The sequence below is a fragment of the Schistocerca americana genome, chromosome 2 (assembly GCF_021461395.2).
Source record: "Schistocerca americana isolate TAMUIC-IGC-003095 chromosome 2, iqSchAmer2.1, whole genome shotgun sequence".
Lineage (NCBI taxonomy): Eukaryota > Metazoa > Arthropoda > Insecta > Orthoptera > Acrididae > Schistocerca > Schistocerca americana.
Window position 1 is genome coordinate 30,958,702 of NC_060120.1, and position 21,651 is coordinate 30,980,352.

The 21,651-nt window shown below is 44.7% G+C and overlaps 1 protein-coding gene across 1 annotated transcript in view; it reads left to right on the forward strand.

Annotated features, from left to right (window-relative positions):
* The window catches only part of LOC124594682 (leukocyte elastase inhibitor-like), a 146,771-nt gene that overhangs the window by 115,429 nt on the left and 9,691 nt on the right, over positions 1–21,651 (forward strand). The window contains exons 3-4 of the mRNA XM_047133048.1: positions 2,454–2,849; positions 11,561–11,838. Of these exons, the coding sequence (XP_046989004.1) occupies positions 2,454–2,849; positions 11,561–11,838 (674 nt within the window). The remainder of the gene's footprint in view (positions 1–2,453; positions 2,850–11,560; positions 11,839–21,651) is intronic.

Genomic DNA, 21,651 nt, shown 5'->3' on the forward strand with positions numbered 1-21,651 from the left:
GCGGCCATAATCACTTCGGAAACATTTTCACTTGAATCATCTGAGTACACATGACAGTTCCGCCAACACATTGCCCTTTTATACCTTTTGTACGTGATACTACCACCATCTGTATATGTGTCGTATCTCTATCCCATAACTTGTCACATCATTCACTCTTGCACTAAGAACCTATATCCAGACACCAATAACAGCTTTCTGCTCTTTCCTAGAAGCACTTCACCAGTCATATAGAACTAAACTCCATCCGAAATGGCCTTAGAAGACCCAATGGTATCTACAGGCCGCCGTGACATCCTCGGCCCACAGGCGTCACTGGATGCGGATATGGAGGGGCATGTGGTCAGCACACCTCTCTCCCAGACAAATGTCAGTTTCGGAGACCGGAGCCGCTACTTCTCAATCAACTACTCAGTTTGCCTCACAAGGGCTGAGTGCACCCCGCTTGCCAACAGCGCTCGGCAGACCAGATGGTTACCCATCCAAATGCTAGCCCAGCCCGACAGCGCTTCGGTGATCTGATGGGAGACCATTGGCGTACCAGTCATATAAGAGAGAGAAATAGCAATGGCTTTCAGCAGAAATGAGGGCAGCTGTGTATGGCAAAAATAAATAAAATAATCCCCAGGTGGTGCTTTCCAGGAACCGCCAGGAACAGACCGCTCTATAGCAAATAGCACCTGGTGCGCCATTGTTCGGAAAACACACTCTTCTTATTGGCTGCCGACTAGGCCACACCTACGAAGGCGTCTGCTGAGATTCGTCCTTTTCGGCTGCTAGCTTGCACGCCAGGGTTCGGTCCCGTGTAACTCGCTCGGTTATTCCAAGTTCTGTCCGATGTGTCCGTCTGGTCCCGCACGCCGAATCATGCCAGCGCTTGTGTCACTGACAGCGCCCTAATTGGGTCGCGCTGCCACGGCCAAAATTCTGTTCCTGTGGCTCTTCAGCCTGTCACAGCTGAGTGACAACTCGTGATGGCACAGCAACAATACAAGGAAAGCGACTACAATAACAGGTAAACTTACATGTAAAACACGAATCAGACAGATAAAGCGTGCCAGCACAGGCTCAACGGTTTAGATGACAAGATGTCACAAGTCAGCACTGCACACTGTCTTCAACTTGTCGTAAATGAAACCACACTGCAGCAAGCACTTTGTCGCTTCCAGCAACACTGCATCCTCCAGACGTACAAAGGTAAACACTATCCACTGCTCCAGCCGGAATGATGTCTCGTTGTGGTGTGCGTACTGTAAGACCTCTGGTACACACACCATCAGATTCTTTGACTTGTCGCTCTAACGAGGTAGGCGACTGTCAGCAATATGTCTCGTGGTCTTATCGTGGCGTGTTTATCTTCTGCCGTTAGGTCAGACGATAGAAATGCCACTTGCACGCTTAGAGTAGCAGATTGATGGTGACCAACTTCAAACAGAACTTGATTAATTTTCGCACACATTTATTAAAGTAATAAAAAGCATAGACATTACTTAACTTGATTCTGGATGCTATTTACGATTGACAATCTGAAGTTCCTTTGGTCTTGGTACGTTAATCTTATTCTCGCATATCTCTGTTACTTGACAAAGTGTCTATACATTTCTCTTCATGGCTGTGTACAGCAATATGATAATCTTATTAGGCGCAGACTGAAACTTGACTACAGACTGGTACAGACAAATGCAGACTGGTACAGACTGGTGCAGACAAATGCAGACTGACTGATCGGAGGTCTGTACACTCGTTATAATACCTCGCGTGTTCAGGTATCACAGCGCAAGTGTGATCCGTGAGGAGAAAAGGTTCTACATTAGCAGCAATCTCATTGGCTGTGCTACATATTAATACGCGGATCGGCGGAAGCAGAATTTGGTCCATCTCTAAGGCAGCGCCATCTCGTAGTGCAGAGACGGACGAGCGCTGCGCCTGCGCTGTTGTGCTTAGCGGGGCGCGCTCTAGTCGGAAAGTTGTGTACGCGCTGACTACGCGGAACTATGTACACAACACTCGTGTTGACAGCAAGCCAGAATCAACCTTGTCCGTTTGTCAACGCGACTGTGTTGCTGCTCTGCCACGCTTCCAGCTCTGTCTCCAGGCAGCCGCTCTCTCACTCCAGTTTGCTGATTGGAAGCTTTCGCTGGCCAATTCCAACCACTCTTCCACCACAGCTGCCTCCAGCGGAGAAGCGATGACGCATGCTGTGGGCTATCCCACGCATGTTTCGCCATTTAATCAAATCGAACACGTCCCCTCAGCGACAGGAAATACACGTGTGCCACAGATCACGATAGACTCCGCATAAGTGTTGCTCTTTAAATGTCATTGAATGCTATACTCAACTCAGTCAAATTCTATTTTTTTTTTTTTTTTTGGATTTCCTGTTGAGAATTAAGACATTACAACTTATGTTAGTACGGAACAATTGAAGAGTGATCTCGACGCTTGTGCTGCAGACGGTGATCTCGAACGTGGCGACCGCCATCTTCCTGGACAAGAGCCTGGCGCTGAACCCGCGGTACGCGCAGGACGTGCGCGGCGCGCTGGCCAGCGACGTGTTCGCGCTGGACATCGCCGGCCAGCCCGGCCAGGCGGCCGCCTTCGTCAACCAGTGGGTGTCGGACAGGACGCGCGGCCAGATCCGCTCCGTGGTGCCGCCGGCGCTGCAGGCGAACAGCGGCCTGCTGGCGGCCAGCGCGCTCTACTTCAACGCCGCCTGGCGCCACCAGTTCCCCGTCTCCAGCACGCACCGCGCCCGCTTCACCGTCAGCGACACCGAGGCCTTCGAGGTCGACATGATGGAGCACGAGTCCGACGTCCTCTACGTCCACGACACCACTCTCAAGTGCCAGGTAGGCCCGCGCTGTGCAACTGTAGGCGAGTTGTGCGATTTACTCTAGGTGGTCGAGACTGACTCCGTCTCGGTCTTGTGGTGCTCCGCAGCTTGCAAATATTGACAAGCCGAGCATTTTTATTAGTGAACCGTGGATTTATTTTCAAACAATATTCTTAATAATTTATTTTACTTACTAGCGATTCATCAAGAACATTAACACGTTGAACCACACTATGTGTGGTGTGCGTACTGTAAGACCTTCGGTACACACACCATCAGATTATTTGACTTGTCGCTCTAACCAAGTAGGCGAGTGTCAGCAATATGTCTCGTGGTCTTATCGTGGTGTATTTATCTTCTGCCGTTAGGTCAGACGATAGAAATGCCACTTGCACGCTTTGAGTAGCAGAATGACGGTGACCAACTTTAAACAAAACTTGATTAATTTTCACACACATTTATTAAAATAAAAAGAAGCATAAAATTACTTAACTTGGTTCTAGATGCTATTTACAATTGACAATCTGGAGTTCCTTTGGTATTGGTACGTTAATCTTATTCTCAGGTATACCTCTGATACTTGACAAAGTGTCTATACATTTATCTTCATGGCTATGTACAGGAATATGATAATCTTACTAGGCGCAGACTGAAACTTGACTATAGACTGGTACAGACAAATGTAGAACTCGTACAGACTGGTACAGACTAATGCAGACAAATGCAGACTGGTACAGACTGGTACAGACTAATGCAGACTGACTAATCGGAGGTCTGTAAACTCGTTATAATACCTCACACGTTCATGTATCACTGTGTGAGTGCGACCCGAGAGGAGAAAAGGTTGTACATTAGCAGCAGTCTCATTCTCTGCGTTACATATTAATACACGGATCGGCGGAAGCAGAATTTGGTCTGTCTCTATGGCAGCGCCAACTTTTAGTGCGGAGACGGACGAGCGCTGCGCCTGCGCTGTTGTGCTTAGCGGGGCGCGCTCCAGTGGGAAAGTTGTGTACGCGCTGACTACGCGGAACTATGTACACAACAAACATTAACACATTTAACCACACTATGTGAGCATGGAAGTAGTTGCCAGGGAGTAACTGATGAAATTATAAGCAAATTCCTTTTTAACAAATGGGGATTTATTCACTTCAATGATGCCTAAAGCATTTTTTAAAAGAAACAGATTGAAAATTATAATCAGAAAGCACCCTATAAATATCAAGTTACAATTTATCCAGAGGCAGAAAGAAACAAATTTTTTGACTGTATGAGCTTTCGGGCTGAGAACCTTGCCGCACCCTTTTGACACGGCCATAGTTACGACCGCTCACAACAACCTCTGAAACACTACACTTGTGCAAATCTGCAACACACCAGATTACTTTAAACTAAAAGTTTTAACAATTCACACAAGCACACAAACTATGCACCCCATAAGAGGTATGGAAATGGTACAAAACACTAAAATTAAAATATTAACATTGCCACCGAAGGTGCAACTTCTAAGAAGAGTGTTACGGTGGAAGGGTGCCAACTTTATATACTAAAATGACCATTTACATAAAAGCCCATGAAATGCAATCTTATATAAAATTATACAAGGTTGGCCAAACAAGTTAACATGCACTACAGTACACAGATACCGCCTCTCAAGATGATAGGCAAGATCAAAACATATTTCAGGAATTAGGTCGGTACACTCCAAGCAATAAATTCGTTAACACACCGAATCGGACAAACATGACAGAGACAGCTCCGAACGACAGACAGACACTAAGTGCTTAACAAATGCGGACGATAGGCAGACGAGCGAGCTGGGGACGAGAGACTGACCCAGACTAACTCAGACTGACCCTTCAACTCACTCCATGGCGACCTCATAGCGCCCCTGAAATGCACGTGAACAGGCAACCTTTCCCCTTTCCCAACAGAGGGACACACCAAAGCTGCCACAGCGGCGCCACCGCCAGATACCGATGGCGACTGCTTCGCACTACGCGCTGCGGCGCGCTCTTCAAAACATCAATTTTTACCACGGCTCAGTTAGGCTGGTGCACAAGTTCGTAGCGATTTTGTTTCGTGTGTTTTTACTGCGGTTGCTATGGGTTTATACTCTGAAGAGCCAAAGAAACTGGTACACCTGCGTAATGTTGTGTAGGGCCCCTGTGAGGACGCAGAAGTGCCGCAACACGACGTGGCATGGACTCGACTAATGTCTGAAGTAGTGCTGTAGGGAATTGACACAATGAATCCTGCAGGGCTGTCCACAAATCAGGAAGAGTACGAGAGGATGGAGATCTCTTCTGAACAACACGTTGCAAGGCATCCCACATATGCTCAATAATGTTCATGTCTGGGGTGGCCAGCGGAAGTGTTTAAACTCAGAATAGTTTGTGTGTCGCATTGTCCTGCTGGAATTGCCCAAGTCTGTCAGAATGTACAGTGGACGTGAATGGATGCAACTGATCATACAGGATGGTTATGTACATGTCACCTGTCAGAATCTTATCTAGACATATCAGAAGTCCCAACATCTGCTGAGAGAAAAGGGCTTGCCACACAAAAACGTAAGTAAAAATTAATATGGGTGCGAAATATCGCGAGGAACTAAATTACGCTTAAACCATAAAATGATAGATTAACTCCCAACAAAATTTACCATCAACATTGTTTGGTTGCAGATGACCAGCTACCTGTAATAAATAATACACAAGTGAGTCTGCAAAACCGTGCAAACAGAGTGTAAAGGTACTAACTAAAAGAAACAAATTGTTGTTTGAACTAAATATTCACATAATTTGGTAATCATTTAGTAAAAATGTTCACATTACAGATTAAATAAAACAGAAACCCACTGATGATAGCACAGAGGTGCTGGAACATGTTTGGGAACTTCGAAAAAACTGTGTTTTGCATAACTGGCGTACTTTACATCCAACATCGTTCAGAGGTAACTGGATGTGGCTGGAAGGGAGACGGTGTGCTTGGTAGCAAAACGATTGAAAGAGACGAGAAATCCTTTTATCATGAATGATGACAGTTTAATCAAGGCAAAACATCGCAGTGCCACTGACAGCACTTCAAAGCACATTTGTCAGACAAGGTATTCAAGGCGTAAACAGTAGCACACGACGTAACCTATGGTTCCAATTCGAAAATTCTTATTCATTAGGGAGTCCCTTAACATACATAACGATGGAATAATGACTACACATTGATCATTGTGAGTGGAAGACTCGACCTAGCAGTTGAGACATCAAGGTTCCAGGCTGTTGGGCAAGAATCATTTAAATTCACCTGCATTGACGCAAGCAAAGAATGAACAGAGAGGGCAGTGGCCAGTATCGCATCAGAGATGCTTGGTCGCAAATGTTTTGTTAAAAATCAAAAATAATCAGGGAGGAATAATTGTCCAGGCGTCCAAGAATTGGTTAGGAAAACTATAGAATCGCAAATAATGGGTAATGGACAATGATGGTGGTATCAGTCCCAAAGGTTCACCAGTTGAAATATAACTGAATTTAACATCAATATTCCCCACACAATACTTGGATAAATAGACAGTAAAATTAGGAAAGGGGCAGAGTTCACGATACCTGATGCATCGAACTCAGGACAAGCGTGGTGATAGCCCTGATGTGAACAAAGTATGCTCCCATCCAAATGCCCTCAACACACTAAATCAATTAACAAAAGCCAGAAAAGGGATCACAAAACGTTTTTCTAAAGTAAGGGAGCTGAAAGAGAGTAGATTAAACACTGCTATAAGCTGCACTGTTGCATTCAAATGCCTGATTTCATAACCGAACAAGACAGCTGAAGAGAGAATGTCTGTTCACAGTCCGCCACAAGAGTGACGAAACGTAGCGCTTGGCCGAAATGGTTCTTCTTTTCAGATGGGGGAGGAGACGGATCCACTTCAACAATTTTCAGAGCTAGCATTTATCTTTGGACTTGTCCACTGCATTTCATTCTATGCTTTACCTCCTCACGGGGTTAAGTTGGCAACGGCTACAGGTTACGTTTACTAACCCTGACCGCCCGCAAAAACATCTGAAACCCACTTGCAAACACGCGTTTATTCATTCAATGTCTTTCATGGGATAAATGGGTAGTGGGAACGATATACAGAAACGAAATAAATGTACACATTAGCTCATATTCCTCCAGAGGCTGATTATGAACTTGACAGTGTAGTGAGACATAAAATCGGCACAAGCATGCAAGACGCGTCATTAATGCAAGATTCATGAAACGGCTCCGGCTGAGCCGTTTCAATATATATATATATATATATATATATATATATATATATATACTCCTGGAAATTGAAATAAGAACACCGTGAATTCATTGTCCCAGGAAGGGGAAACTTTATTGACACATTCCTGGGGTCAGATACATCACATGATCACACTGACAGAACCACAGGCACATAGACACAGGCAACAGAGCATGCACAATGTCGGCACTAGTACAGTGTATATCCACCTTTCGCAGCAATGCAGGCTGCTATTCTCCCATGGAGACGATCGTAGAGATGCTGGATGTAGTCCTGTGGAACGGCTTGCCATGCCATTTCCACCTGGCGCCTCAGTTGGACCAGCGTTCGTGCTGGACGTGCAGACCGCGTGAGACGACGCTTCATCCAGTCCCAAACATGCTCAATGGGGGACAGATCCGGAGATCTTGTTGGCCAGGGTAGTTGACTTACACCTTCTAGAGCATGTTGGGTGGCACGGGATACATGCGGACGTGCATTGTCCTGTTGGAACAGCAAGTTCCCTTGCCGGTCTAGGAATGGTAGAACGATGGGTTCGATGACGGTTTGGATGTACCGTGCACTATTCAGTGTCCCCTCGACGATCACCAGTGGTGTACGGCCAGTGTAGGAGATCGCTCCCCACACCATGATGCCGGATGTTGGCCCTGTGTGCCTCGGTCGTATGCAGTCCTGATTGTGGCGCTCACCTGCACGGCGCCAAACACGCATACGACCATCATTGGCACCAAGGCAGAAGCGACTCTCATCGCTGAAGACGACACGTCTCCATTCGTCCCTCCATTCACGCCTGTCGCGACACCACTGGAGGCGGGCTGCACGATGTTGGGGCGTGAGCGGAAGACGGCCTAACGGTGTGCAGGACCGTAGCCCAGCTTCATTGAGACGGTTGCGAATGGTCCTCGCCGATACCCCAGGAGCAACAGTGTCCCTAATTGGCTGGGAAGTGGCGGTGCGGTCCCCTATGGCACTGCGTAGGATCCTACGGTCTTGGCGTGCATCCGTGCGTCGCTGCGGTCCGGTCCCAGGTCGACGGGCACGTGCACCTTCCGCCGACCACTGGCGACAACATCGATGTACTGTGGAGACCTCACGCCCCACGTGTTGAGCAATTCGGCGGTACGTCCACCCGGCCTCCCGCATGCCCACTATACGCCCTCGCTCAAAGTCCGTCAACTGCACATACGGTTCACGTCCACGCTGTCGCGGCATGCTACCAGTGTTAAAGACTGCGATGGAGCTCCGTATGCCACGGCAAACTGGCTGACACTGACGGCGGCGGTGCACAAATGCTGCGCAGCTAGCGCCATTCGACGGCCAACACCGCGGTTCCTGGTGTGTCCACTGTGCCCTGCGTGTGATCATTGCTTGTACAGCCCTCTCGCAGTGTCCGGAGCAAGTATGGTGGGTCTGACACACCGGTGTCAATGTGTTCTTTTTTCCATTTCCAGGAGTGTATATATATATATATATATATATATATATATATATATATATATATATATATATATATTACTTTATCAGCGACTGAGCAGCCATTAGCAGCATTTCCGTCGACACAGAGCTTTGCTTGACGGACGATATGAGCAATAGCCATTTGGGCTGACTCCACCTACACATTCCAAAATCGAAACTGCAGATAACTGCGGAAGCTTCAGAGAAAATGTGTCTGATGGTTTTTACGAGAGAGACCCTCCGTATATCGGGTGAAGCAGGACTCCTCCGACAAACCTACAGAGATGGCAGTATGGATAACAGCAAGAAAAAAAGTCAAGTAAACATGGTGTCTAAAACGTATACTTACGAGCTATGAACACTTGTGCATCTTCGATAATGTGAAATAGATCTCTTTACTGTAAGCTCTTTGCTTTCCATTTTTTGGAAGTAGTATGCACCAAAATAAAGAAATAGTGTCCAGTAAACATTGTCTCTGAAATGCATATCTTAACAGCCATGAACACTTGTTCGTTACAAGAGATGCATTTCACAGTTGCGAAGATAAACAAAGGCTTATAGCTCTTAAGGTATGGCTTTCAGAGCCGATGTTTACTGGACTTTTTTCCTTGTTTTTTTCCTCTGAAGACTGAAACTGTTATACCTTGTAAGAGCTTTTTTTTTTCAGAAAATGTATTTCAGTGCTATTGTGTTCACGGTACTTTGTTGCATGTCCCTAACTTGTTCATGGAGAGAATGTTTCAAAGCTTAATTACTAGTTGGTGCTTGTTCTCTGTAGAGATGGGGGATCCGCTCCTGAACTAATTCATAGAGTTGAATCTTTCAAAGGAGTGAACAATCAGTGATTCAGAAAAAAAGAACGGTAGCTCCAAACGTTTCCCACAGCAGAGAGAGAGAGAGAGAGAGAGAGAGAGAGAGAGTCGGAGCAGACCAGTGGGGCCTCTGCTGGTCAGAGCACACTGCACGCCACACAACACAGCCAGCGCCGGCCTCTGCCCTGCTTCTGCCTTGGCTGCCTGCATTGTGCAGTGCCCCATTGGATTTCGTGTTTCACATATGCTGTGCCCTCTCTGTGCTTCCTCTGCCGCGTGCAGTGTCTGGCGCACCTTAAAGTAGCATAGCACTCCTTCGGCGATCGTTTCAGTCGCACGTCCTGCCCTCTGGGCAGTTGATGCGAGCAACAGGACTGAGAGCCTCCTAGCGGAGAACGAGCATTGAGCAAAGCAATTCAGGTGTCACTCTGGTCTCTGCGGTCTTAGCTCGCGCAGTAATACAGCTCGCGGCTCGACCTGCTTGACTCAGCGCCTCTACATCGGAGTTCGTCTCTACTGGATATTGTTCTTCATAGTAATACCGTTATGTATATTACATAATTATGTTATGTATACATCATTTGTTTTTATTTTATTTTCATTTGTTTAAACTGATCAAATTAGGTTCCTGACGGCTCCTCTTACTATAGGATTTTTTATTATGGTCACTCGAATTTACTCTTTAATTACGAGCGAACCGATAAACGTATAGCAAAAGTGATACACTAATATTTATTCTGCGGAAGGCTATATGCAGCACTTTGGTCTTACTGTCAAATTTATATATTTTTTTCTTATTGTAGTACGGGTTTTGCGATTTTAGGCGTCTTCGGAAGGAAATGTTCACTTTAAAAATATATGGCTTGCGATGTACTTGTACGAGGTTAATGAAATTTTAATACATTATAGCCAAATATATTGTTAATGTAAATCTCAAGTTGCAACATTTTCCGATCACCCAAAAAACCACGATAGTGCAAAATAAATCAGTAATCAAAAACTTTGTCATACCGTGGAAATTTCAATAAACAATACAAAATTCTTACTCATTATCTGTTTTACTTCAAAATAGGATCAAATAAGATCAAAATACAGGTATAGTACTGGAATAAACCAAGTTTAAAGGGCAATGTGCCTTCCATTTATTTTCTGTTGTGAATGAGTGGTGACTCATGAAAAAGAGCTAGTTCATTTCAGGGAGTGAACAGTTCTGATCCGATCTATGAAAAGAACAGTTTTGCCCATCTCTAGTTCTCTGTGCAGAGCAGTGCGCCTCAGAGGTTTTGTTCTACAGGGTTTACACAAGATTTTGAGTCAGTTTGAACTATAAACCTATTCCATGTAACTCCAATTCGTATAACTGACTTCTTAGATTTTAAAGTTGGTGCTGAAACATTGTCAATACAGGCGTGTAAGATCTCCAAATGGAGTAGGATTGAAGAGTCCCATACTCGTCCATTACAAATAGTTATTTAGAATTATTACACTGAAACAGAAGAACGGAAAAATGTCAACGTATTGAAAAAGGGAATGATCCTGGCTGACGTATGTCATGCTGTGTTTCATCTGAAAGACCAACCATGTTTATCAGATGCAAAACAAAAATACCTGTTGTAGATGTTGCCATGGTTTCCTCAACAGCGTAGAGAGCTCTACAGTAAACTTTGTAACATCTCATCCCAAGAACGGAGTTGTGTAAAAATCAGCAGTCAGTAATGAGAGTTTTTCTGTTAAATTTTGTTTTCCTTTTGTAAAAAAAAAAAAAAAAAAAAAAAAAAAAAAAATGAGACACTTGATTACAATTCTACTAGTTAGAACATTATTGCTGTTTTTCTGTAGTTGTATTGTCAAAAATAAAACATAGTGTCTCAGTATGTATGGCACTTCAAAGAAAAAGTTCCTAAGTGACACTTAGAATGTCACCTAGAATGTTCTTAATGAATTATTTATTTTCTAATTCGTGTCGTTTTGTACCTGGTACCTGGTGGCCAAAACTGGAACTAATATTTTCCAGCGTAGATGGGTTCCGCATTAACGCATTAGGATATCTACCCACTTTCGCACTATAATTGCAGGCCACACTGGACCTTTGTGGGCGGCTGCAATTTAATTAAAACCACCCGGTGCTTTCCTACAAGCAGCCTTGCTATACACGCGTGTTGGCGGTCGCAGGTGCTGGGGCTGCCGTACAAGGACGAGTCGTTCGCCATGTTCCTGCTGCTGCCGGACGAGCGCGGGGTCCAGGGCCTGTCGCGGCTGGAGTCCCAGCTGCCTCCGGAGACGCTGCTGCGGCTGCTGGCGTCGGCGCGCCCCACGGAGCTCCCCTACCTGGTGCCGCGCATGCGCCTCGAGGGCTTCTCCAGCCTGGCCGGCGCGCTCTCCGCCGCCGGCGTCTCCTCCATCTTCGACCCGCAGCAGGCCGACCTCTCTGGGATTGTCTACAAAAATACGTAAGCATTTCAGAAGCACTCCACCGTGTTACGGTATTATCAGCACTACCTGAACAAAAATGTCCGCACATCTATTAGTGGATATTAATATCGGGTGCATCCACCCTCAGCCTTTGTGACTGCTTGACATTTACTGGGGACACTTTCGGATGACTGAATGTCTGTGGAGGAATGGCAGCCCATTTCTCCTCAACAGCTGAAACCGGGTAGTGATGCTGGACTCCACTGCCTGGTGTGAAGACCACATCCGTGCCCATCCCAGAGTTAAACCAATGGGTTCAGATGGGACTTTTGGGAGGCCAGTCCATTTCAAGAAATTGTCCATAGATCACAGCCTCACTGATGATGTTTTGTCATGAGGATATAAATATCATCTCCAAACTGCCCCTCTACTGTACACAGTACACAATGCAGCAAAATTTGTTTATATACTTCCACGTTTAGCGTTTTATTAACGCAATAAAGGTAACTCACAGTACCACGAAAAACATCCCCATACAGCAATGGCACCTCCTCCGTACTCCACTGTTGGCACTAGACAAGTAACAGCATCCAGACCTTCACCAAACGGAAACCATTCCGTCGGAGTGCCACAGGGCATAGCATGATTCATCATTACAAATCACTCTGTAACATTTCATCAAGGGCTCCTACAATCCCTTCTCACTTGGACCAGCTTGATTAACTGGTGTGGTAAGCGATAACATTACAGGTGTGTGTGGCATGTCCTATCTATGACTTGTCTGCACATTAGCCTGACATTCCTGCAATACAGCCGCTCATGTGTTGTTCGTCGCCTTGTGAAGCCTAATGCGGGGAAATGAACTTTTGTCACTACTAAGGAAACTAGCAATTTTCTGGTAAATATCATGTAAGAGTGTTGGAACTTAAATAGTCGCAACTATTTATTCACGACCGATACAAAAGACTTACATGTTTCCACCTGCTACTGTTCTTCAAAGTAGTCACCAGCGTTGTGTAGAACCCGTTGCCAGCGATGTGGAAGGCGTAGTATACCGTTAGCAGAGCCTGTTATGTTGATGGTGCGAATGGAGTGGTCTAAAGTTATGGTGGTTCTCGTGTACGACTGTGGTGGTGTTATCGTAACGCATTACGTTCCTCCATGGTAGACCGTCAATGCACAGTATTACTGTTCGTTTTTGGAGCATCACCTGCGACCAGCTTTGCGAAAGAAGCGGCTACACTTTCTGCGCAACCCACCCATCATTTTGCACGACAATGCGCGAGCGCATACAGCGCAAGCTGGGGCTGCTCTGGTCGGTCGATGGGACTGGGAAGTACCATACTCCCCGAACTTAAGTCCTTGTGACTTTGATTTGATTCCGAGGATGAAGGAACCACTTGGTGGCAATCGCTTCAGTACTGTTGCAGAGATTCGACAGGCAGGAGACCGCTCCATTCACACCATCAACAGAACAGGCTCTGCTAACGGTACACTACGCCTTCCACATCGCTGGCAACGGGTTCTACACAACGCTGGTGACTACTTTGAAGGACAATAACAGGTGCAAACATGTAACTCTTTTCTATCGGTTCTGAACAAATAGTTGCCCCTATTTAAGTTCCCACCATTGTATATTCTTGAGACTTTTTTACGATGTTTATAAAGACCCCTACCACCTCCGTACTGTGCGCCTCAGAGTCCACAAAGACGGAGTCCGTGCGTTTTCGCCCCTCTGTGTGACGCTTCTGCCACTGCTGCAGCCAACAATGTAGTTCAAAGTTGTAGCAAACCTTGTCACAATTAGTCTAATCCAAATTGCGCGCTCACTAGTACAATGCTCTTCCTACCACACGGGTTTCCCTATACAACGCCAGGATACTTTCCAAAGGAACGAGACGGAACTACCCAGTCATGCTCCACCAACGTCCCCCAATTAAAATTAGTTGCGATCGTAACCAACAGGTTATCGTCGATCGTTGCTTGACCACAAAACCTCAAATGATGAGGACAGCGGCAGGAGCAAGTGCAGCACCTGACTTACCATGTCTGGCAGCCTCCGTGTTGTAGCATAGCATAAGCTTCACTAAGTGAACTACGTGCGTCTATGCCTCTGTCGCTTTTGACAATAAGACTGGAATGCTCTCTTTCAAATTCTGAAGGTGGCAGGGGTAAACCACAGGGAGCGAAAGTCTGTTTACAATGTGTACAGAAACCAAATGGCAGTTGTAAGAGTCGAGGAGCACAAAAGGGAAGCAGTGATTGAGAAGCGAGTGAGACATGGCTGTAGCCTATCCCCGATGTTATTGAATCTGTATGAGTATAATGAGCAAACAGTAAAGGCAACAAAAGAAACATCCATGGTGAAGAAGTAAAAACTTTGAGGTTTGTCGACGACATTGTAATTCAGTCGGACAGCAAAGGACTTGGAAGAGCAGTTGAACGGAATGAACAGCGCCTTGAAAGGAGTACATAAGATGAACATCAACAAATGAAAAACGATGATAATGGAATGTAGTCGAATTGGATCAAGTACGTTGAAGGAATTAGATTATGAAATGAGACAAGCAGTAGATGAGTTTTCCTATTTAGATAGCAAAATGACTGATGATGGGTGAAATAGAGAGTATATAAAATGCAGACTGACCATGGCGAGGAAAGCGTTTCTGAAGAAGAGAAATTTGTTAACATCGAACATAGATCTAAGTATCAGGAAGTCCTTTCTGAAAGTCTTTGTATGGAGTCTATCCGTGAATGGAAGTGAAACATGGAGGATAAACACCTTTGACAAGAAGAGAATAGAAGCCTTGGAAACGTGATTCTACAGAAGAATGCTGAAGATAAGGTGGGTAGATCACGTAACTAATGAAGAGGTGCTGAATAGAATTGGGGAGAAGAGGAATTTGTGGCACAACTTGACTAGATGAAGGGATCGATTGGTAGGACACATTCTGAGGCATCAAGGGATCACCAATTTAGTATTGGAGAGAAGCGTGAAGGGTAAAAATCGTAGACGGAGACCAAGAGATGAATACACTAAGCAGATTCAGAAGGATGTAGGTTGCAGTAGTTATTCGGAGATGAAGAAGCTTGCACAGGATAGGGTAGCATGGAGAGCTGCATCAAATCAGTCTCTGGACTGAAGACCACAACAACAACAACATGCCTCTGTCGTAATCACAGTCCAAATCAAACTTTAATTCACTGTTATAAAATTTTACGACCTACAAGCAAGATGCTGAACACACTCTGGCTCTATTTGAGCAAACATTCACAGCTTATTTACGAGATTTGAGCTTTTGATGCTGACGACCATCTATCCCTAACAATGGCGTTCGCACCATCCTTATCTTTCTGTGCCTCTGTTACGTGAGCCACCACCTTCTTCGTAAAACTGAACCTGCTTAAGCTTAAAACGCCCTTATTGACTCTAACACTCGAACTGCAGGTTCATGCTGTTCTCTGAGTTTCGCTGCTCCTCCTTCCTTTACATTAATTGTTTATTGAAAGAACTACTTTTCTTTGCTGGAGGACGTTGGTACGACCAGTCCGCATTTCCCAATGTGGATTGGTGTCCGCCGACAGATGCTGCCTTTCAGTTTTTGTTCGCCTCCGCCGTGGCTGCGTTCCTCCACCTCCTGGCTCCTGTAAGTCACCGAGACCCGCGCTGACGCCCAACTTGGCTCACTCCAGAAGTGTTGGGCACTGCCACCCTGCGATATGTGCCGGATTGCTCCAGGCCCAATATCCAGCTGAATTCTGATTGGCCCGTCTTAATTAAACTCTCTATAACTTTTCTTTTGTTGTAACCTTTTTAGGTAAAAATGAAATATATACTTAATTGGATACGATGTCTGTTCTTTCGGACATGTCCGAAAGAACAAATACCATATCCATATAAGTATACTGTATGTTAACCGGGGACCTAGAAACGACGGAGAGACTCCATCCCCGCTGCAGCCCCAGCCCCAATGGTCGGCAACCCCACGACGACTACCGCAGTCCACTTCACCCCTCCGCCGCCCCACACCGAACGCAGGGTTATTGTGCGGTTCGGCCCCCGATGGACCTCCCAGGGAACGTATCACGCCAGACGAGTGTAACCCCTATGTTTGCGTGGTAGAGTAATGGTGGTGTACGCGTATGTGGTGAACTTGTTTGGGCAGCAACCACCGACATAGTGTAACTGAGGCGGAATCAGGGGAACCAGCCCGCATTCGCCGAGGCAGATGGAAAACCGCCTAAAAACCATCCACAGACTGGCCGGTTCATCGGACCTAGACACAAATCCGCCAGGCGGATTCGTGCCGGGGACCAGGCGCTCCTTCCCGCCCAGAAAAGCCGTGCGTTAGACCGCACAGCCAACCGGGCGGGCCGTATAAGTATATACAGGGTGTTTCAAAAATGACCGGTATATTTGAAACGGCAATAAAAACTAAACGAGCAGCGATAGAAATACACCGTTTGTTGCAATATGCTTGGGACAACAGTACATTTTCAGGCAGACAAACTTTCGAAATTACAGTAGTTACAATTTTCAACAACAGATGGCGCTGCGGTCTGGGAAACTCTATAGTACGATATTTTCCACATATCCACCATGCATAGCAATAACATGGCGTAGTCTCTGAATGAAATTACCCGAAACCCTTGACAACGTGTCTGGCGGAATGGCTTCACATGCAGATGAGATGTACTGCTTCAGCTGTTCAATTGTTTCTGGATTCTGGCGGTACACCTGGTCTTTCAAGTGTCCCCACAGAAAGAAATCACAGGGGTTCATGTCTGGCGAATAGGGAGGCCAATCCACGCCGCCTCCTGTATGTTTCGGATAGCCCAAAGCAATCATACGATCATCGAAATATTCATTCAGGAAATTAAAGACGTCGGCCGTGCGATGTGGCCGGGCACCATCTTGCATAAACCATGAGGTGTTCGCAGTGTCGTCTAAGTCAGTTTGTACCGCCACAAATTCACGAAGAATGTCCAGATAGCGTGATGCAGTAATCGTTTCGGATCTGAAAAATGGGCCAATGATTCCTTTGGAAGAAATGGCGGCCCAGACCAGTACTTTTTGAGGATGCAGGGACGATGGGACTGCAACATGGGGCTTTTTGGTTCCCCATATGCGCCAGTTCTGTTTATTGACGAAGCCGTCCAGGTAAAAATAAGCTTCGTCAGTAAACCAAATGCCGCCCACATGCATATCGCCGTCATCAATCCTGTGCACTATATCGTTAGCGAATGTCTCTTGTGCAGCAATGGTAGCGGTGCTGAGGGGTTGCCGCGTTTGAATTTTGTATGGATAGAGGTGTAAACTCTGGCGCATGAGACGATACATGGACGTTGGCGTCATTTGGACCGCAGCTGCAACACGGCGAACGGAAACCCGAGGCCGCTGTTGGATCACCTGCTGCACTAACTGCGCGTTGCCCTCTGTGGTTGCCGTACGCGGTCGCCCTACCTTTCCAGCACGCTCATCCGTCACGTTCCCAGTCCGTTGAAATTTTTCAAACAGCTCCTTTATTGTATCGCTTTTCGGTCCTTTGGTTACATTAAACCTCCGTTGAAAACTTCGTCTTGTTGCAACAACACTGTGTTCTAGGCGGTGGAATTCCAACATCAGAAAAATCCTCTGTTCTAAGGAATAAACCATGTTGTCTACAGCACACTTGCACGTTGTGAACAGCACACGCTTACAGCAGAAAGACGACGTACAGAATGGCGCACCCACAGACTGCGTTGTCTTCTATATCTTTCACATCACTTGCAGCGCCATCTGTTGTTGAAAATTGTAACTACTGTAATTTCGAAAGTTTGTCCGCCTGAAAATGTACTGTTGTCCCAAGCATATTGCAACAAACGGTGTAATTCTATCGCTGCTCGTTTAGTTTTTATTGCTGTTTCAAATATACCAGTCATTTTTGAAACACCCTGTAGTTCTGGCAATACCAGCCATGGCCTCCTCCTTCTTTGCGGATGCACACATATTCCCCGAACTCTTACGGGACATGGTAAGAATGTCTTCCACGAGTAATGAGTGTGTTGGGGTGGGACACTACGAATGTAGTGTGTGGACATACAAGATGAGAATGTGGGTCTCGCGGGAGGCGTGGAAGAGACAAGATGAGAATGTGGGTCTCGCGGGAGGCGTGGAAGAGATAGTCCCTGCAGCCGCACTATCCTCTGTGCCCTGGTGCCTCAGATGGTTAGTGCGTCTGCCATGTAAGCAGGAGTTCCCCGGTTCGAATCGCGTTCGGGGCACGCTTTTCCACCTGTCCCCGTTATTATATATCAACGCCCGTCAGCAGCTGAAGGTATTAATGTAATTCTAAAAATGAAATGATCGTATGGCATTTATTGGCCGGGATATCCCGTTCGGGGTTCGACCGCCGTATTGTAAGTCTTTTTAGTTGAAGCCACTTCGGCAGCCTGTGTGCCAATGATGCTAATGAAGGACACACGACACCAAGTCCCCTGCCTGGAATCGAACCCGGACTCCCTTGCGCGATAGGCAGTGACGCTACCGCTACGCTACGGAGGTGGACACCCTTTTACGTAAATTATCTTAAAAGATGTACGGAAATTAGCATGTGACGTTCCGTCTGTGATAATGAAAGAATTCTGATGGAGAGATAATAAAAACAGAATCTAAATAGAAAATTCAATTACTCCTTCCACAAAAGATAAAGAAATCTTTTCTCAACCATCTGACTGCGACTTTTAAAATATCCTCTAATGTCTCCTAACAACTGTTTTGTAATGCACCTGTACGCAACAGACGACTTATCTCGTCTTCCGGCTGCAACTGCGCTATTAGTAACACGCTAATATACCAACAAAAAAAAAAAGAAAGCAGGACTGCGATTCATGCAAAGTGCAATGCACAGACTAATTGCAACAATTACTGCCATACTTTTACACAGAGAAATCGAATTATCAGGAGAGGTCCTGTCAACAGCTTTAGGGGGCTCCGGAAAGGCTCAAAATCATGAAAAGTTCAATTTTTACTTTTTTGCGTTTTCTGAATCTGCAGACTATTACCTTTTAATAGATATATAATTTATTCGATTCTGAAGACGACAACTATTTTAAAATTTTTTTTGAAATGTGTTCTACATGGGCGTGACCCACTGTGGCGCTGTTAAACTGCTGTCAAATGGTGTTATTATTAACGTCCGTGTTCATCAGGTACATTTTAGTGATGTGAGGTAAAGTATGTGTTGTGGCTAACCTGTGATGGTTCAATATATGTCGCTGGTGTGATTGTCGATTGTTTCATGTTTATTTACTCTGTCGTTATCTCGAAAATATTCGTAATTAATTCTGTTTCTTGAGTCTCTGTTTTGTTGAAGTACTCGTATAATAATGAGTAAAAGTAAAGTTATTAGAAATCCTCTGAAGGCTTTTAATAAAAGGAGAAATGTTGGAAAGCCAAAGGTATGTGTTATTACTGTAAACAACAAAGACGATAACCAAGTGAGTGAACCTAACCTCTCATGTACACCTGCCCATAGCAGTCAAAGTGGGAAAGAAAATACTTCACAGAAGAAGCTTGGTTCAATGAGTGAAAACTATGAATGTTTTATGGGCGAATCGGATGTGAATGAAATATTTGATATGTCGGATCTCAAAGGAATTTTTTCAGACTGTTTAAGATGTATTCATTGTAGTTAAGTTGGTCTGGAACTCTCCATAATAAAGCACGTAGGACTTGCTAGTGAAATACAACTGAAATGTGATAAGTGTTCATACATGACCACCTTTTGGAACAGTGTTGCAGTAACTGCAACTGAAGAAAATGGTAGCAAAATCTACGAACACAACATTAGATTTGTTTATTCCTTGCGTTCAGTTAGTAAGGGTGCTACTGCAGGTGCAATTTTCTGTGGCATCATGAATCTTCCAAATCCCCCAACCAAGTCTACGACCTATAATAAATTAATAGGGTCTAAAGTAGAAAATGTCTGTATAGAATCTATGAAGAACGCTGTGGAAGAGGCAGTAATGGAAAATAATGGTAACAGAGATTTGACTGCAGCGTTCGATGGTACCTGGCATAAACGGGGACACACATCTCTTCATGGTGTAGTATCTGCCACCAGTATGTATACAGGGAAAGTTTTAGATGTATCAGTAATATCAAAGTATTGTAGATGTCCACAAAAATATAAAGGTACACATGAAAATAATTGCAAAGCTAACTATAGTGGCAGTAGTGGAGGAATGGAAGTGGCTGGTGTTGCCAGTATATTCCAGCGTTCTGAGGCGTGTGATAAAGTGCAATATGTTAATTACCTTGGTGACGGTGATTCTAAAAGTTTCAAACATGTTCAAGGACTGAAGCCCTATGGTGATAATGTTGTAGTGCAGAAATTTGAGTGTATTGAACACGTACAGAAGCGAATGGGAACAAGACTTCGGCGACTGAAAGCTTCGTACAAAAAACAAAAACTCAGTGATGGTAAAGGGTTGGATGGGAAGGGAAGGTTAACTGACAGTGTAATTGACAAAATACAGAACTATTATGGAATGGCTATTAGGCAAAATACACAAAGTGTCGACGAAATGAAGAAGGCTGTTTGGGCTCTTTTTTTTTCATACTTCTTCAACCGATGAAAATCCTCAACATAGCTTGTGTCCCAAAGAAGACAGTTGGTGTAAATATAACAAAGGATTGCTAACTGGTGAAGTGTACACTCATAAGCATAGTCTGCCTCATGCAATAATGGAGGTGATAAAACCTATTTTCAGAGACTTAGCAGCACCTGAACTGTTGAAAAAGTGTATTCACGGAAAAACTCAAAACCCCAATGAAAGTGTAAATAGTGTTATATGGTCGAGAATCCCCAAGACTGTATTTGTTGGAATAGAAACACTTCACTTTGGTGTGTATGATGCTGTTGCGACTTTCAATGATGGCAACATTGTAAGGTGCAAGCTATTTAGAAATATGGGAATGAAGATAGGTTCTAACATGGTACGAGCGAGGCTTGCTTTAGACAAGGAACGCCTTCGGGCTGCAGACAGGGCTGTAAAGAGTCTAGAAATACAAGCAAGAGTAAATAGGAGGAGGAACAAGAGGAAGCTGGAGGAGGAGTTTGCAGAGAATGAAGATAATCCATCCTATGGACCTGGAATGCACTAAAAAGTTAATCCAATCTTTGTCGCTCGATTCCCAAAACTTTTAGTTTCTCATACTAATTACATGTTTTCTAAGGATCTTCCAAACATATTTGTTTCAAACGTTCAGTAAATGTTACACAGTACCTTCCGCATAATTTAACACAGCCTTTTTCCAAAAAACTGTATATTTTTGAATATATAAATAAAAAATTGCAAAAAAATGTTGTGAATTTTCATTACAATTGAAAAAAAATCATCTTTAATAACTGAACTAAAATTTTGTAAAATCCCTGTGTTAAGTTGTAGCCCATATTCCAATAAATAATCTGTAAAAAGTTCAACTTCCTACCTCAAATACTTTGTGAGGAAAGATGTAATTTATAAGCGTTATTTTAACATTGCAAGTATAGGGCGTTCCGGAGCCCCTTAAGCGATGTAAAGAAAAATGAAAGAAATCGATAAAAAGTTTTAATTTACTACATTCACAAAAATGATGATCTAAATGCTGACAAACTTTAAACAGATTTTCAAGTATTCCACAATGTCTATGCTCAACAAACACGTTTCTGGCCATGACAGAGAGTATTACTCTGACTGCGTGCACACATAAATCTGACAAAATCCCTCCGGTGTGCAGGCAACCAACAACTACGTGCAGTGAAAAGGCAAATTACCAAAAAATCCTCCATTAATACCAAAGTCTCCTCCGGCGCTACTAGCACGAT